At 58.8% G+C, this 15,285-nt stretch overlaps 1 protein-coding gene across 5 annotated transcripts in view; it reads left to right on the top strand.

Moving 5' to 3' along the window:
• Positions 1-15,285, top strand: part of NRXN2 (neurexin 2) — a 109,964-nt gene that overhangs the window by 71,708 nt on the left and 22,971 nt on the right. For 3 of the 5 annotated variants that reach the window (XM_029209461.1, XM_029209458.1, XM_029209459.1), the window contains 2 exons: positions 8,258-8,439; positions 13,101-13,272. In XM_029209461.1, coding sequence (XP_029065294.1) covers positions 8,258-8,439; positions 13,101-13,272 — 354 coding nt within the window. Of the gene's footprint in view, positions 1-433; positions 805-8,257; positions 8,440-13,100; positions 13,273-15,285 lie in introns of those variants that run through there. The other 2 variants (XM_029209463.1, XM_029209462.1) reach the window with 1 other exon arrangement.

The raw sequence follows: 15,285 nt of genomic DNA, 5'->3' as shown, positions 1-15,285 counted from the left end.
CCCGGATTTGCTTCCCTTCCCTCTTCTCCCGCCCCCCCTCCCCCGGCCCCTCCCTCCTTTCCCCTGTCTCCGTCGGGCGGCAGCGGCAGCGGCAGCGGCAGCGGCCCTAGCCTCCGTCGGTCTCCCGCTTCTCTCCTCCAGTCCCCCTCCTCCCCGGCTCGGTTTTTCTGCAGGATTTCCCCCGCTCTCCCCTCCCTGCTTGGCCCCCGCGCCTCCCCTACCTCTCCACCCGGCACCATGCCCCCTCCCCCGGGCGCTCCCCCGGGTTTCTGACGGCCCTCTGCGCCGCTCCGACCCCGCCGGGATGCGGGGATACCCTTAGCTCCTCGCGATGGACCCAGGCGTCCTGGACCTTGGCGTTGCCACTCTGCGGACCCCGGATTTCCCGGCGGGATCCAGTTGATTTCGTTGGCTCGGGACCGAGGCTTGGGCTCTGGTTTTCCTTCTCTTCACCCCTACCCCCCTCCCGGGGCTCGGAGCCGGAGGGGGGCTTCGCGGGGCTACGCAGCCCCGCGTCCCTGCCCCCGACCATGGGACTGTGAGGCGGCCGCCCCCGGGCCGAAATGCCCCCCGGGGGGAGCGGGCCGGGGGGGTGCCCGCGCCGCCCCCCCGCCCTGGCCGGGCCCGTGCCGCCGCCACCTCTGCTGCCGCTACTGCTGCTGCTGCTGCTGCTTGGGGCAGCCGAGGGGGCCCGGGTCTCCTCCAGCCTCAGCACCACCCACCACGTCCACCACTTCCACAGCAAGCACGGCACCGTGCCGATCGCCATCAACCGCATGCCCTTCCTCACCCGCGGCGGGCACGGTAAGTGGCGCTGCCGATACCGGCCGGCCGGCTGGCCCCCGGGGCCTCCCGTGTGCGCGGCCCTGGCCCCCGCGGGCCGCGCCCCAGCCCGTGAGCGCCGAGGCTCGGCCCCTCGGCCCTGCGGGCCCGCATCCCCTCACCTACCATCTTCGGTTCCCAGCATCTCAGCCCCACCCTCGCCTCTCCATCACAATCCCCCCACCCCGTCCCTTTAACATCCTCATCTCTGTCTTCATCACTTTCATTCCTCGCCTCACCTTTACCTCCGAATCCCTATCTCTGGTTTGTTATCACCCTCCTGTTTAGGTCCCCTCACCACCTCCCCATCTGTCCTTTCATCCTCTCTGCACAGCTCTCCCTTCCGTTTCTCTTGTCTTCACCTCCTCCATACCTGCCCCTTATCATTTCTCCACCTGGCTTACCTCCACCTCTGCCTCACCGTCGCCTTCCCACTGCTGGTCCAGCATCTCTGTACCCATTATTTTCTTATCTTTGTCCCCCACCAACCTCTCACCTCTGTCCCACCTATCATCTCTGGCTCAGATGTGTTCCATCTCTGCCTCTTTCACCTCTTCATATCTGTCTCTATTTTACTTCTGTTTCTCCAGCAACTGTCCCGTCTTTGTCCTGTCTTTCCCCTATTACTGTCCTTCCACCACCTCCAAGCAATCACCTCGCTCCACTGTCCCATTATTCTCCCAGCCTCATTCCCTGAATCTCCGGTTTCTCCTCTCCACACCTCTTCATTTCTGCCCTACCTCCACCTCTGATCCTCAGCATCTCCCACCTCCCACTGTTTGAATTTCTGTTCCCCTATCCCAGTCTCCCCATCACCTCCGGAGTCAGTCCTCTATCACTTTACACTGACTATCACCTCTTATCTCAGCGCCCCCTCCCATAACCTTCCATCTCAAAACCTACTTCCTCTTCCCTCTCAGACTCCATCACCTTCCATTTCTGACCTCTATCACTTCTGGTTTCTGCCCTTTGTGGGTTTGCTGGCCCTCCCAGCCCAGTCCCTTCATCACCTCATACCTTAGACCTCTAAGATTCTCTGGATGCCATCTCTTCCCATCTCTGTACCTGCCACCTTCCATCTCTGTCTTCCGTATTATGTGTACTTCCATCGCTTCCCATTATTGCATCCCCATAACTTCCAATCTCTGCCCTCCCCACTACCTCCCATGTGTGTCCCTCTTCACGTTTTATTCCACGTCAGACTCCATCATTTCCCATCTCAGTCTCTCCTTCACATTTCATCTCAAAGCTCCTGTTACCTACCAACCCAGAGACCCCCATCACCTCCCATTTTAGTCCACTTCCCTTTTCTGTACTCCACATCACCTCCCATCTCTGTACCTTGCTATCACTTTCCATAGGGTACCACCGTTTCTGTACCTCTCTCACCTCCCATATGGTGCAACTCATCACCTCCCATCTCTGTACCTCCATCACTTCCCATCCATATACTTCATCACCTTTCATCTTCGGTCCCCATCTCATCCCTCCAACACTCACCGTTTCTGTACCTCCATTACTTCCCATCCCTATATCCTCATCACCTCCTATACCTGTCCTCCCATCACTTCCCATCTCTGAACCCCTATCACCTCCCATCTTGGCACTCTGACATCTCCATGCTTCCATCACCTTTTATCTTGACTCCCATCACTGTGCCTTTACCAGTTCTCACTCTGTACCTTGTTGCCTCTAATTTCTGTATTCCCATCACTTCCATTTCTGTTCATCCATCCCCTCTCATTTTTTTTACTCCATTTTTGTTCTGCCCTCATCTTTCATGCCTGTATCTTCACTTCCCATCTATGCCCTCATGGCCTTCTATTTCTGCACTCATCTCTGCCTCCCCATCATTGTTCTACATCTGTCCATCCTTGCTTCCCAATCTTTGTTCTCCCATATCACTTTCAGTCCTTCCACCCCTTTTCTACTCTCCTTCCCCCTTTTCTCCTAGTTCACCTTTATCTTCTTCATGTCTCTACTTTCTCTTCATCCAGTTCCCAGGAGCGGCCTCTTCCAACACTCTCCTTCATTCCTTTCCTCTCCCTTGCCCAGCAGAGTGTCCCTGGCTAGCCCCTGTCCCAGCTGGGGTCCTCTCTGTGCAATGCTCTCTAGGCTCCTTGCTCCACTTCCCCCCACACACCTTGCACCTGACTTTAACTCCCCTTTTCTCCCTGCGAGCAATCTGGCCCTGTTTGCCTTTCACCGTCCCCTTCATCATCCCTTCTGACTCCCTTGAGGCTCAGTCCCCAGAGACACCCAGATAGGACATGGTCTTTCTGGGCAATGAGGAGAGGCATGAAGGGACAAGAGAAGAAAGGCTATTGGGGGAAATCATGGTGGGGGGAAGAGGAGAGGAGGTGAAAGGGGAAAGGAAAGGAGAGAGGGGCTGGACTAGGGGAGCTGAGCAGATTGGAAGGAGGGACCTGGGAGCCAAAGTGCCAGAAGAAGGCTCCGTGAAGGAGTTGGAGTCGGGATGCAAAGAGCTGGGGGAGAGGGAGAGAAAATGGAGGAAAGAGCTTGAGGGGGGGTGTTGGGGGAACCTATGGAATGTTGGTGTTGGGATGGCCTCAGAGACTCCCTTGCTGTGCAGAGGAGACAAACAGCCCCAAGAGGGCCAATGGCTGCCGAGGACCACGTGGAAGCAGAGGAGGTGGAGGGTGCTGCAGGGCAGTGATGGAAGGCGGTGGGGAGACCGAGTGGAGGAGCCCAAGAACGGTCAGGCAGTTAAGAGGAAGGAAGAGGGTCAAAGGATGGATAGAAGAGGAGGGAGGAGGCCAGCTGTCATGGCTGAACCCCACCTGGGCGCACCTCAGATGTGGGGGGAGGCGACAGGATGGGCTTCTGCTGGGACCCCATGCTTGGCTAGAGGAAGAGGCCAGCTCGGGAGACCTTTGTAGGCCAGGGGAGACCCTTCCTTTCTGTGCCAGCATCTCCCTGGACGCCCCCAGTGTGAGAAGCCTCTCTTTCCTGCACCTGCGTCTCCACTTCCCGACTCTTTGCGTTCTTCCTGCATTCCTCCTTGCCTTCCTTCCCTCCTCTTCTCACTCGTTCTTGCCTTTCCCTTTCCACCCTCAACCCCACCCGTTACATAATATCCCTACTGACCTGCCGGACACTCACTGACACTCCTGCACCTGACGTCAGTCTGAGCCTGGGAGGACCAGTACACCCGGGTCCTAAAAATGGCCTGAGGGGGTGACACTCTCCTGATCCTTGACCCTGATTCTAGTTTCAGAGCCCTTTACGAGCCTTGCAGCCCCTGACCTTCATTGCTTGTACCCTCTGAGGCCAGGAACAGAGGGGTCAATCCCGGTTCGGTTCTGAGTCAGGAGCTTCCACGGGTTCTGGATTCATCACTCCAGCTTCTAAAGGGGGCTGGCATTTCATTTGATTTGCTGGATATGGGTGTGTTCACTTGGATTTCTGACTGGATGTCTTATGGCCAAGAACAGGCTTAAGAATTGAGGGGCTATTGTTCTGGGATCAAGAGAGACCTGAGCCCAGGGCTCTGGACCTGGAGAGATAACCCCGTGGATTGTGAGGGTCTGTATTCAGAGAGCTGGTGTGGGCTGTGGGCACCCAGGACTGCGGCTTTTCCGGATTGTACAAGACGTTTTATCCTCTCATGATTCGAGATCTACCAGAAGGTTTTTGTCATGGCTTCTGATGCGGCAGGGACAGGCAGACAGAGGGTCTGCACGTGTAGTTTTAACCACAGGGGCAGCACTGCATGGGTGGTTTTTCACATGGGATGATTATGTTGTTTGGGTCTGGGTAAGTTAACCATTATTAATGGTTGGTTGGGGGTTTTCTTTTTTTTTCTAGAATGCAGGTGTGTGGGAATTGTACAGAAGATTCTTGATCATTTAGTGTTCTACTGGATCAGTGAATTTCCGGGTCCAGGAGGCATTGAGGGGACTATGTTGGGTGTGGGCAGAAGGTTCCAGGCCAGGGCCTTTGGGTGGTGGCCACTTGGGCCTGGGGCATTTTGTGTCTGGCCAGAGGCTGTCTTGCCTTGGGCTTCAGGGCTGCTCCCCACCCTTCCACCCTGCAATGTTGTGTACTTTGTAGCTCACTAGCGTTTTCCTGGGGAGGTCAAAAACAATGGGTCTGGACCACCCTAGGGCAACATAATGGGCCTTGGCTTTGGCCCCTTTCTTCTCTGGAGCCCTCTCCGGAACCTTTCAGAGGTTCTAGCTGTGGTTCGGTGTCCTGGGCTCCATGTGCCTTCGCCCCCCGACCCAGGACGCCCCGTGGCCAGGGCAGGGGACGGCTTGCGGAGTGAGAGGCGGGAGGCGCCTACGCCTACGCAGCGCGGCGGGGAGGGACGGGGAGGGGCCAGGCGGAGCCCCGCCCCTCCGCCCGCGTTCATCCCAGCCCGAGCCCTGTGCGCCCGAGGGCTGGAGCGGGGCGCCGGGGAGAGAAATGTCTCCCCAGGGTAATTACTGCCGCCCCAGTCCGATAAACCATTCATCCTTCACCTCTTCGGCCCAACAAGTGTCTCTCCACCCGATCCCCCCACCGTGTAATAAACGCCCTTAGGCTTTAACAGGCCAGCCCCCCGTAAAAAACTGGCGGCAGTGGGAGAGCAGCTGTGTAATAAATCCCGGGGGAGGCCCGGCCGAGCAGGGCCCTGGCTGGGGACTGGGGGAGGCTGGGGCGGGGGTGTGCGGCCCGTGCGCCATGGGCCTCGGGGGCGGGGAGCCGTGCGCCTGTCCCGTCCTGCGCAGTGCCAGCCAGCCGCTGCCTTCGCCGCCTGCCAGGGCCCGTCATTGTGCGCTTACCGCCATGTTTCCCGGCTGTCTCCTGTCTGGGGTCTGCCTCTCCACACTGGGTCTTTGTGCGCAGCTGGCTGCGTCGTGGCCTGTTTGTGGGTGCGGGGTCTGCGGGGTTTGGAGCACCCGCCCCGCCTCTGATCCCTCCGGCCTCACTGCCCTATGGGGCATTGGGCGTGCTCGCTCCTCGCGCCCTCTCCGGGCTCAGCCTGATGTGCTGTCTGGGTTCCTGGGGTGGGAAAGTGAGGAGAAAGGGCCTCGTTTCCCCTAGACCTGGGAGATTTGGGAGGCTCCACGTAGATGGAGTTTCTTTCACTGGTCTGAGGGATCAAGAAACCCAGTAAGCCCCTCCTGCGTCTGACTGGGAGGCCCTGGAGCCCAGGGGGTGAGAGGCAGCAGCCTCTGGTCTGGGAAGCAGGGAGGGGTGTATGTGGAGGAGGGTCAGCATCTTAGCTCCCCTGGCCCTCCTCATCCCCCAAATTTTGTACATGCAGCTTGTGAGTGAGTGGAGGGGGAAGGGAGGACCCTGGCTATTACGGTTACCATGGAAACAGCCGATTTTCCAGAGTGCTGCAGTGTTGGGAGTGGAGAGACCGTTGCTGACTGAGGCCTACCCTGCTCCTAGCCTTCGGGCCCTGCCCTGTCCAGGCAGTGACCTGCTGGAGGCGGGTGTGTGGCTCACTGCCCCAGTCCAGCTCTCCACCCTGATCCTGGGACCCCATCCTGAGAGTTCAGATCTCACCACTGAGCCTCCGGGGCCCTCAGGTAGGAAGCATACCTCAGTTTGAAGGGGCAGAGCCGAGCTCCCTCTATCTTTTGCGAGGGGACTTTCCCTGCAATGTGCTGTGGCAAGATGTCAGTTAATTGACATCAAGGTGGTTCTTTCCCACCTGCCTTGCCCCCCCCCGCCGGGAGTCACCTCTCCCCTCTAGCCTTGCCTGGGGAGACGGAGGGCCCTGATGACAAGTGCTCTGGGTGACAGCTCCTGCACCCCCAGCCCCAGCCCCCTGCTGGCCTCACTGCCTCTCTGGGACCCAGGCAACAGGCTTCCCTTCTCAGCTTCTCCTGGGCCGGCAGATGGTACCTCCCTCCAAGGCACTCAGGAGTCCCCTCTCCTTTGGGGGCCTAGGAGCTTCCTGGGATAGAGACCCCTGATCCCCGATTGCCCAAACTACAGTGGGGTTCCCAGTCCCTGAGGTGAGAGACCCCAAGGTGCCTGAGAGGCCTGGCCTTAGTGTTACCAGCTTGGCTGCCATCTTGGCAGAGCGGTTTGGCTCTGGGGAAGTACCCCAGGCCTTCCCCGACCCGGACTTCCCATCCCACCCAGAGCTCTCCCACCCACAAGGCCTTGCTTTTCTCCCAGCCTACTGCAGGCTTTTGCCCTCACGCCCCATCTGCCTCTCTCCTTCTCTCTGGATGAGTCCTCCCCTGAACCCCTCTACTCGCAAGAAGTGCTTTGAGAGGAGTTGTTAGTGGCTAATTATTTAATTAAGCATTTTATGAGTCTCATCTGTTCCATTTATGTTCTAAAGAATGCAAGATTGTTGTCTTTCCTTCTCTGAAGGCCCCAGAGTGCTAGTCCTCTAGGCCTCCCAGACAAAGCTCCCTTCCCGGAAACTGGGCGACCGGCCCTGACCCCTGCCTCCACCCTGGCCATCAGTCTGCCCCCACCCCCAGGGAGCCCAGGCAGCCGCAGGAGGGAACAAGGCGACTAATAGGGTTTATTTTGGGGCTGAGATCGTTAGGGACCTCACACCCGCCCAGGCAGCAGCCGGATGGCAAAGAGGAGACAGAGGGGGAGAGAGGGTGGGGTGGGAGAGGGTAGGGAGAGGGATCCCTTCATCATCTCTGGCTCCCACTCTCCTGCCTTCTCTCACCTACACCCCTCTCTGTCCCTCTCTGTCCATCTGTCTCTCTGCCTCCTTCCTCCTCTGGCTGTCAATCTCTACCCCCCCCACCCCCTTGTCTGTCTCTTTTTTTCTGGGCAGGGCTCCAGGACCCCCCCTCCCCCCCACCCCATTTTGGCACCCAGGCAGCCCCCTAGCTGGGAGTAGAAGCAGGGAGTCCGGGCAAAGTGGGACCAGGATTTGCAGGGGCTTGGGAGGGGGTGGGGAGCAGGTGCTGGAGCGGGGCCAGCCTGCAGGCTGTGAGTCAGAGCAAACAGCCCCTGCTCTTCCGCCCGCCATCGCCTGGGGCTCCTTTTGCCTTGGTGCCTGCTCAGCTCAGGCCCCACAGAAGCACGTACCTCGAACCTGTCACCTCTGCCAGCCCTGGGAGCAGCCGAGTGGCTCCGGCCTAGGCCCCTTGGGTCCTGCCTGTCCCTGGCGATCTTCTCTGTCCCCTTGCAGCCAGCCTCTCTCCGGGCTCGCTCTCTCTGTGTGTCACTCTCTCTATTACCTCTCTGTTTTGCTGTAATTAAAGCTAGAATTCTTGATGAGGCGGCTACATCTGTCTGTGCGCTTGCACGGGCTCCCACCCAGGCACCCGCCTGTCAACTGTTCCCTAGGAGGGCAGGGCCTGGTGGCCGCTGTGGGTATCACAGTTGAAGCCCCCATACCCTAAACCTGGTGTCCCAGTGCTCTGGCCACAGCCCCAAGGACCTGCTAATCTCGCCCTCCTGACCTCTTATCTCTGTCTCCCTTTCCTTCTCTCTGCAGCCGGGACCACATACATCTTTGGGAAGGGGGGAGCGCTCATCACCTACACATGGCCTCCCAATGACCGGCCGAGCACGAGGATGGACCGCCTGGCCGTGGGCTTCAGCACGCACCAGCGGAGCGCCGTGCTGGTGCGGGTGGACAGTGCCTCCGGCCTCGGGGACTACCTGCAGCTGCACATCGTAAGGACGCGGGGCTGGCACCCCCGACCCCCCAGCCTTCTGCCCCGAATCCACTCAGTCCTCTCTTGCCATGGGACCAGCACCTCGCATCTTTCCCTCCCGTGGAGCCCTCAGAACCTCTGTTCCCTGAGTGCTGGGGTTTCCAGTCTGTGGTTCCGCACCTGAGACCCATTCTCCTCCTGGTTGTTCACTGAGGCCCTCAGAGCCACCTCCGCTCACCTGAAGCTCCCCAGCTCCCCACCCTGAGACCATCTGTGTCTCTGACCTTCCGGAATGTAGTCAGGGGCTTCCTTGAGCCTTCCGGGCCGTTCTCCTGCAGCCTGTGGGAACATCCCCACCTTGTGACTGCCCTGGGCTGCTGCCTGCTCACTCCTGCACCGCCTATGCCTCCCACTGTGTCCTGCACCTTTTCCTGTCCCCTCCTTCGGGCCTCCCTGCCCTTGATTACTGTTCCCATGACCTTTGCCCTCCCAGCCGCCCCCTTACCTGGCCTCCCTTACAGCCCTTCTGGCCATAGCCCTGCTCATTCCTCCCTGACCTCGGCCCTACCCCACATCTCTGCTCTGGCCTCTGGTCCCGCTCAGCTCTGCTTTTCTCTGCCCAGCTCCCCTCCTCGCCCTCGGCTGCTTCCCACTGCCTCCCTCTAGGCCCCCCGCCATGCCTGTGGCTCCTCTTCTCACAGTTTCCATCCTAACTCTGGTCTTCGGGCGGCCCCTTTTCTTCCCCCTCTCTGCTCTGGCCCCACACACTTCTCTGTGGCCTCAAGCCTTGCTCCATTTCATTTGTGCTCTTAGCCTCTCCCCTGCCCCCCCGCCCACTGTCTTAACCCTTGGGCCTCTGACCTCAGTCTCCATTTTCCACCTATGCAGCCGCTTACGGCCCCCTCCCTTCCCTGCCCGCATCCCACATGGTGACCCTGGCCAGGACCCCGAGCTGGGAGGGTCGATCAGGCTGGCCAGGCTCTGTGTGCTGGAAGGGTCTGAGTGGGGGGCCCTGAGCTTTCAGGGGAGCGAGGGAGCCAGGGGAGAAGGCTCGTTTGGGCTCTGGCCCCTCCTTACACAACAGCTTTGCAGGGTCCCCAGCCTGCACACCCCTTCCCCGACACGAGGGAGGGAAGGAAGGAGGCCTGAGGAGAGATGGACCGTGGACAGAGCGGAGCTGGAGTAGAAGTGGCAGCTGACGGACACAGGGCCTGGGAGGCCGGGCAGGGAAACGAGGGGGAAAGGAAAGCAGAGTAAGGAGTAGCCTGGGGAGAAGGCCTGCAAGTTCCGTGCGTGCGAGCGTCTCCACCTGTGTGAGAGGCAGTGCGGACGGTGACTGTATGTGACAGTGTGGGCCCCGTGCATGTTGATTGTGTCAGGAGTGCTGGGGGGGCGGCGCCGTGGGGGGCAGTCTCGTGGCCTCTGATCGGGTGTGTCGCTCTATATTTGTATTTCTTGGCAGTGTGGCGTTTGCTGCTGTTTCAGTCTCCTGACTCTGCGTGGCAGGTGTGACTGTGTTTCCGGGTCCCTCTCTGTGAGTGAGGGCTGCTGCTCTCTCATCACACAGTCCTGAGAGGTGGTGTGTGGCTTTGGATCAGATGCCTGGGTTTGAGTCCGTGTCCTTGCTCTGCCCTAGTGCAGTCACCTTGTGTCTCTGAGCCTCAGTGTCCTCATCTGTGTAATGGCATGATAAGTGGACATAGATGCTCGCAGGTTTAATAAACGAGATCATGTATATAAAGCACTGAGGACATTCATTGCCCAGCCCGTAGGAAGCACTGTGTCCACTAATGTCCTGAGCATCTGTGAGCATCCACCTGGGTGAGTAGATCTGTGGGTATACTGTGTCTGCCTCATTTGACAACTTCTGTTTATATGCCTGAAGGTTTAGGGGACAGGGTTCCCCCAGTGCTGAGGAGAAGGGGCAGGGGGATCAGGGTGCAGGGAGAAGGAGTCTCCTTTGCCCTCCCAGCAGTTGCCCACAGCCCTCGCCTGGTGCCGGGTTATGGAGGAACGAGGGTTATGGAGGAACGAGGCCTGGTGCCTGGTGCTGTAGCCGGCGGGGCGGGGCAGGGCTGCCCCTGGGATGAGGAGCCTGGCGTGGGTCGGGGGCCCTGGAGGAAGCATGGGAGCCATGAGAGAGGTCAGCTCTGAGGGGAGAGCTGGGCACCCGATGGGCTGAAGCCCCCTGGGGCAGCCCCCAAGCCCCCTTCTCCCCTGGTGATATATCAGCTCCCACCGCAGCGTCGTTAGCAGCTCTCAGAGAGTGGGGAGGCGGCAGCAAAATGAGAGAAAAGCAATTTGACGTTTCTAATAAAGCGTCGCTCCACTTTGCCAAATTAATTTTGACTCCCATAATTATTTGCTGTAGGAGCGGCCTCGTTCTCCCACCGCCGCCTAATGAGGTAATTGGGGAATTAGGAATTAATGACTTTAAAAGAAGTGACAACTGACTTCACGTGGGGAGCAGCTCTGGGAGCTGCCTCTCCCCTGGAGTGCACGGCTCTGGGCTCTGGGCTCGGCTGCCTCCTAGGAAACGCAGGTGTCCTGCCTTCCAGCCGCCCTCTGCCATCCCGGCTCCCAGACCACTTCTGCTCCTTGACCGTTGTCACCACCCAGCTGAGCCTCCTGGGGAGAAACCCTCAGAGGCACCCAAGGGGCTGATGCTGTTCTATTACTGACAGTAGTACTGAGGTCTGTTCCTCTCACGTGGGGAGCAGAGACCACCCCTTCTCCCTGGATGTCGTCAGTCTGTGGGTGGTGGATGAGTGCGGTTTGCTAGTACCCTTTGTTAGGCAAGCTCGGCCTCAGTTTCCCTGCTTTGCTGCATCTGAGGGACGCTGCATGTGTATGACTCTGTGTGTGTGTGTGTGAGTGTGTATGACTCGTGTGTGTGTATGACTCTGTGTGTGTGTGTGTGTGTGTGTGTGTGCGTGTGTCTTTCCCAGGTTCTAGGAGGGGGAGAACTGGACCCACAGTGGGGAAGGGATAGGGCGTGGATCTTCAAGTGGGCCACGGCTGCACATCCTGCCCCCCCAGCTCTCTCTGCAAAACCCCAATCCCTGCCCCGTCTGTGAGTCACCCCATCCCCACACCCAGTGCCACCAAGCCTCTCAGCCCTGTTGGGTGCTGGAGGTGGCAACTAAATGCTTCCTCATGCCCAGGCCAGACTGCAACAGTCTTTCAGGAAGACTCCAGGAGTGTAGTGTCTTCTGTGATGATCTGGTCCCCGTGACTGTGTGAGCCTGTGCGAGTGTCTGTCCTGTGTGGGAGGAGGGGTGCAGGAACTCAGGAGGCCGAGTTCGGGGGTGCTGCTGGGTAGTACAGGGGAATGGAATAAGGGCTCAGGTTTAGGGCCGAGTGGGCCTTCCACTGGCTTCTTTAGACGTCTTTGGTCTTGAAGGAAGGTTGGCCTCAGTAGCCTCTCAGATCACCCCCACCTCCAGCACTCTGAGTCAGTGTCTCCCGAGACTGGCGGGCAAAGTGGGAGGGAGCGCTTGGCTTTGGAGTCAGGCCAACTGGGGTTCAAATCTGGGGGTCCTTTCTTATGAGTTGTGAGATTGGGGGAGGTTCCTTAGCCTCCCTGAGCCTCAGTTTCCCCCTCAGTAGAATGGGATGCTGTCTATTCCTCAGAGGGTTGCTGTGGGGATGAAGACAGCATGTGTGTACAGTACCCACAGAGGACCTGGCACCATTTAGGGGTTCAGTGAGGCTCTCCCTCTCACTCTGGCACCATGGACAGAACTCTTCCTGGGCTGGATCCTGGGTGGCCTCTGAAGGGTTCCCTATGCAGGTCCTCTCCGGAGCCTGGGCCTGGGAGAGGTTGCTCAGACTGACTCTTTGCTCCCCTTCTCCAGGCCTCAGTCCCTGTCTTTCCTCTTCCTGTCCCTTCCCAGCTGCCGGCCCTATCCTCCACCATTACACCCCCAAGCTCACCTTCCCTTAATAAGCCCAACATGGTTTGTCTTCTTGTTCTCTTTCTATACCTGACTCCCTCCAAAACACACAGTCCAGACCCTGCGCCTGTGCGCCCTTGACTGCAAAGGGGCTGCCCCTGCACTCAGGCCTGACCTCCATGGGCTGACACCTGCCAATGCCCTGGTGCCAGAGCCCTCAGGGACTCGCCCAGTGCAGAACATGCAGGGGAGGCGAGGGTTGAACTTGGAGGTGTGAGGAGTGGGGAGGCCAGACCCTCCTCAGGCACAGGGCTGGCTTCTGTGGATTTCTCTGTTGGCTGTGCCTTGGTGAAGCCTCCACCTTCTGTGGTCCCACTGGTCCTGGGTTCCTCTTGGTCGTCCCTGTCTGGGGCCTGGAGGCTCAGTGGCCCTTGCATGGAGGAGGTGCCCTGTGAACATTTGTGAACATTTTGATTGAACCAAAAAGCAATAGGCAGGTGTGGTCAGTGGAAGTGCTCCAGGCCCATGCTGTGCACCCCACGGCGGCTTCCCCAACCTCTCTGAACCTCAGTTGCTCCCTTGCTTGCATATGAAGCAGGGAGGGGACAAGCCTGCCCACCTCCTTGGGCAGGTGAAAAGGTCCAGTAAAGACGCGGCTGGGAGAGGTGTGTTGTAAAGCTGTTAAATGCTGCAGAGCTGGACCGGTGGTGTTCACAGGTGGAGTTCTAGAAGGAGTGAACGGTCTCTCCCTCCGGATCCCTGACCTCTACCTCCCTGTCCCCAGGACCAGGGCACCGTGGGGGTGATCTTTAACGTGGGCACGGACGACATTACCATCGACGAGCCCAACGCCATCGTGAGCGACGGCAAATACCACGTGGTGCGCTTCACTCGAAGCGGCGGCAATGCCACCTTGCAGGTGGACAGCTGGCCGGTCAACGAGCGGTACCCGGCAGGTAGGCGGCGCGGGGCGCAGGGGAGGTGCGGGGCAGGGCGGGCGGGGCGGCCTCTGATAGGAGAGCTGCCTGCACCGGGGGCGGGGTTAAGTGGCGAGGCTTTCGGCTGCGGGAAAGGCGTGGCTTGTAGGGGCGGGACGATGGCGGGGCAGGGCTAAAGGGAAAAGTTGGGATTTGTAGGGTGGGGGGCGAGACTGTGGGAGTGGGTCAGCTAGGAGGGAGGCGGCACAGCTGAACAGGGAAGGATGCAAGGTCAGGGTCCAGTTTGTGGATGGGGGAGGAGAGGAGGGAAGGAAGGTAGAAGTAGGGAGAGTCCGTCGTAATTGAGGGAAGGATGAGTTGAGAAAAGAGGGACAGGCGGAAATGGGGAGGCAGATGCAGAAACCAAAGAGAGAAGATCCAGAAGTAACCCAAAACGGATCTTGGCAAGGAGGCAGGACTGTTCCCAAGGATAGAACCAAGGCAAGAACCCAGGTCTTTACAAAGAGCAAGTCAAAGGTTCATATTAGGTGATCTCGATAAAGGAAGAGAAGTAACCATGGAGACCCAGAGAAAAGGAACCCCAGGGTCTCAAGAAGTAAGGGACATGGTGAAAAGGAGAGAACGACAAGTGACAGCGAGAGCGAAAAATAGGTCAAGTGCCTTCAACAAACCTTCATCGACAACCTACTAGTATCAGGTCCTGTGCCACGCCCTGAGGACACAGCATACAGCCCCTGCTTGCAGGGAGCTCACAGTCTTGGGGCTGGGGGAGCACGGGGATGCAAAGAGACCCAGTTCAACAGTGTGACAGCTGTGGTGGCCGAGAACAAACCAAGGTCTGAGGAGCACAGGGGAGGGACAGAAATGAGGACCTGAAAGAAATGAGGAGGCAGAGACTCTGCAAGAATCTGAGGGAGGCAGAGAAAGAGCCTCAGAGTGAGAGGAAACCAGAGGAGGAGCAAGGGAGAGATATGGAAATAGTCACCCAGACAGAAGCGGAGACGGAGGTAGCTCCCAGAGGGATGCAGGGAGATATATGGAGCCGCTGTCGTGCAGACCCAGCCAGCGAGAGAGGAGGTGGCCAGAGCCTTGGGAGGGAGAGGAAGAGAGCCCCAGTGCGGGAGATGAAGAGGGAGGGGAAGTGGAGGTACTGCAGAAGAACCGCAGAAACACAGAGATGTGGAGATACAGGCTGAGCAACACTGCAGAGTCACACGCGCGGGTGCCGATTGAGAAGCAGCCCCTGAGAAGCAGAGAGAGCGTCTTCGGGCTCAGCCCCTCTCCTGGCAGAAGTGATGCCCAGAGAAGCTGCCCCATGCTGGCTGAGAGAGCCGTGGGCAGAAGGACAGTGAGAGGTTCAAGTGCACAAACCCTCATGGACCCGCTTATATGCTAGGATGAAAATGCCAGTGTGGGCTCACGACTCACAGTCATGTAGGCTTGTACCCAGACACTTTCAGGCAGGCCCTGGAAATAAAGAGAACCACACAGCCCCCTAAGAAACTCAGAGGCTGACAAACACACAGGCCAGCCCCAGACACACAGACAACTGCAAATATTCATACGGTCAGACAGACACAAGGAAAAAAAAGCCCTACAGCGGGATGCCAGCTTACACCAGGGCCTGGGCATGTGTAGGGCAACTCAGGCACATAAACGCTCCCATGCTGAGTCCCACAGATGCGCAGACACTGACAGGCCAGGCTCTGTGGGCATCAGACTTTGCTCTGTCTTAGACACACACACCAGGGCAACCTTTGTAGCAGTGAAGACACCAGCCTACACTGGACAAGGCTGGACTTGGGGAGCATGAAGGCTTTACCATGTCAAGCCAGAGCTCCTCCCCTTGGAGCCCAGTAGGCTGGATGCGAGGTTAGAGGAGTCACGCCTTCTCTCCTCTGCTCAGGGACCCCTGGCTGGGATGCAGAAGGCCACTGGGTGCCCCCTTACCTGCCAAGCAGAGCACCGTGAGGGCCTGGTGGCTGCCTGTGTGCCCTGTGACAGCAGATCCCTTGCGAAAGCCGAGAGTCA

This window comes from Monodon monoceros, unplaced genomic scaffold (assembly GCF_005190385.1).
Source record: "Monodon monoceros isolate NGI ecotype Baffin Bay Population unplaced genomic scaffold, NGI_Narwhal_1 Super_Scaffold_7, whole genome shotgun sequence".
In the NCBI taxonomy this organism is placed as follows: Eukaryota; Metazoa; Chordata; class Mammalia; order Artiodactyla; family Monodontidae; genus Monodon; species Monodon monoceros.
Note: the sequence above shows the minus strand (reverse complement) of the source record. Positions and strands in the feature narration are given on the sequence as shown.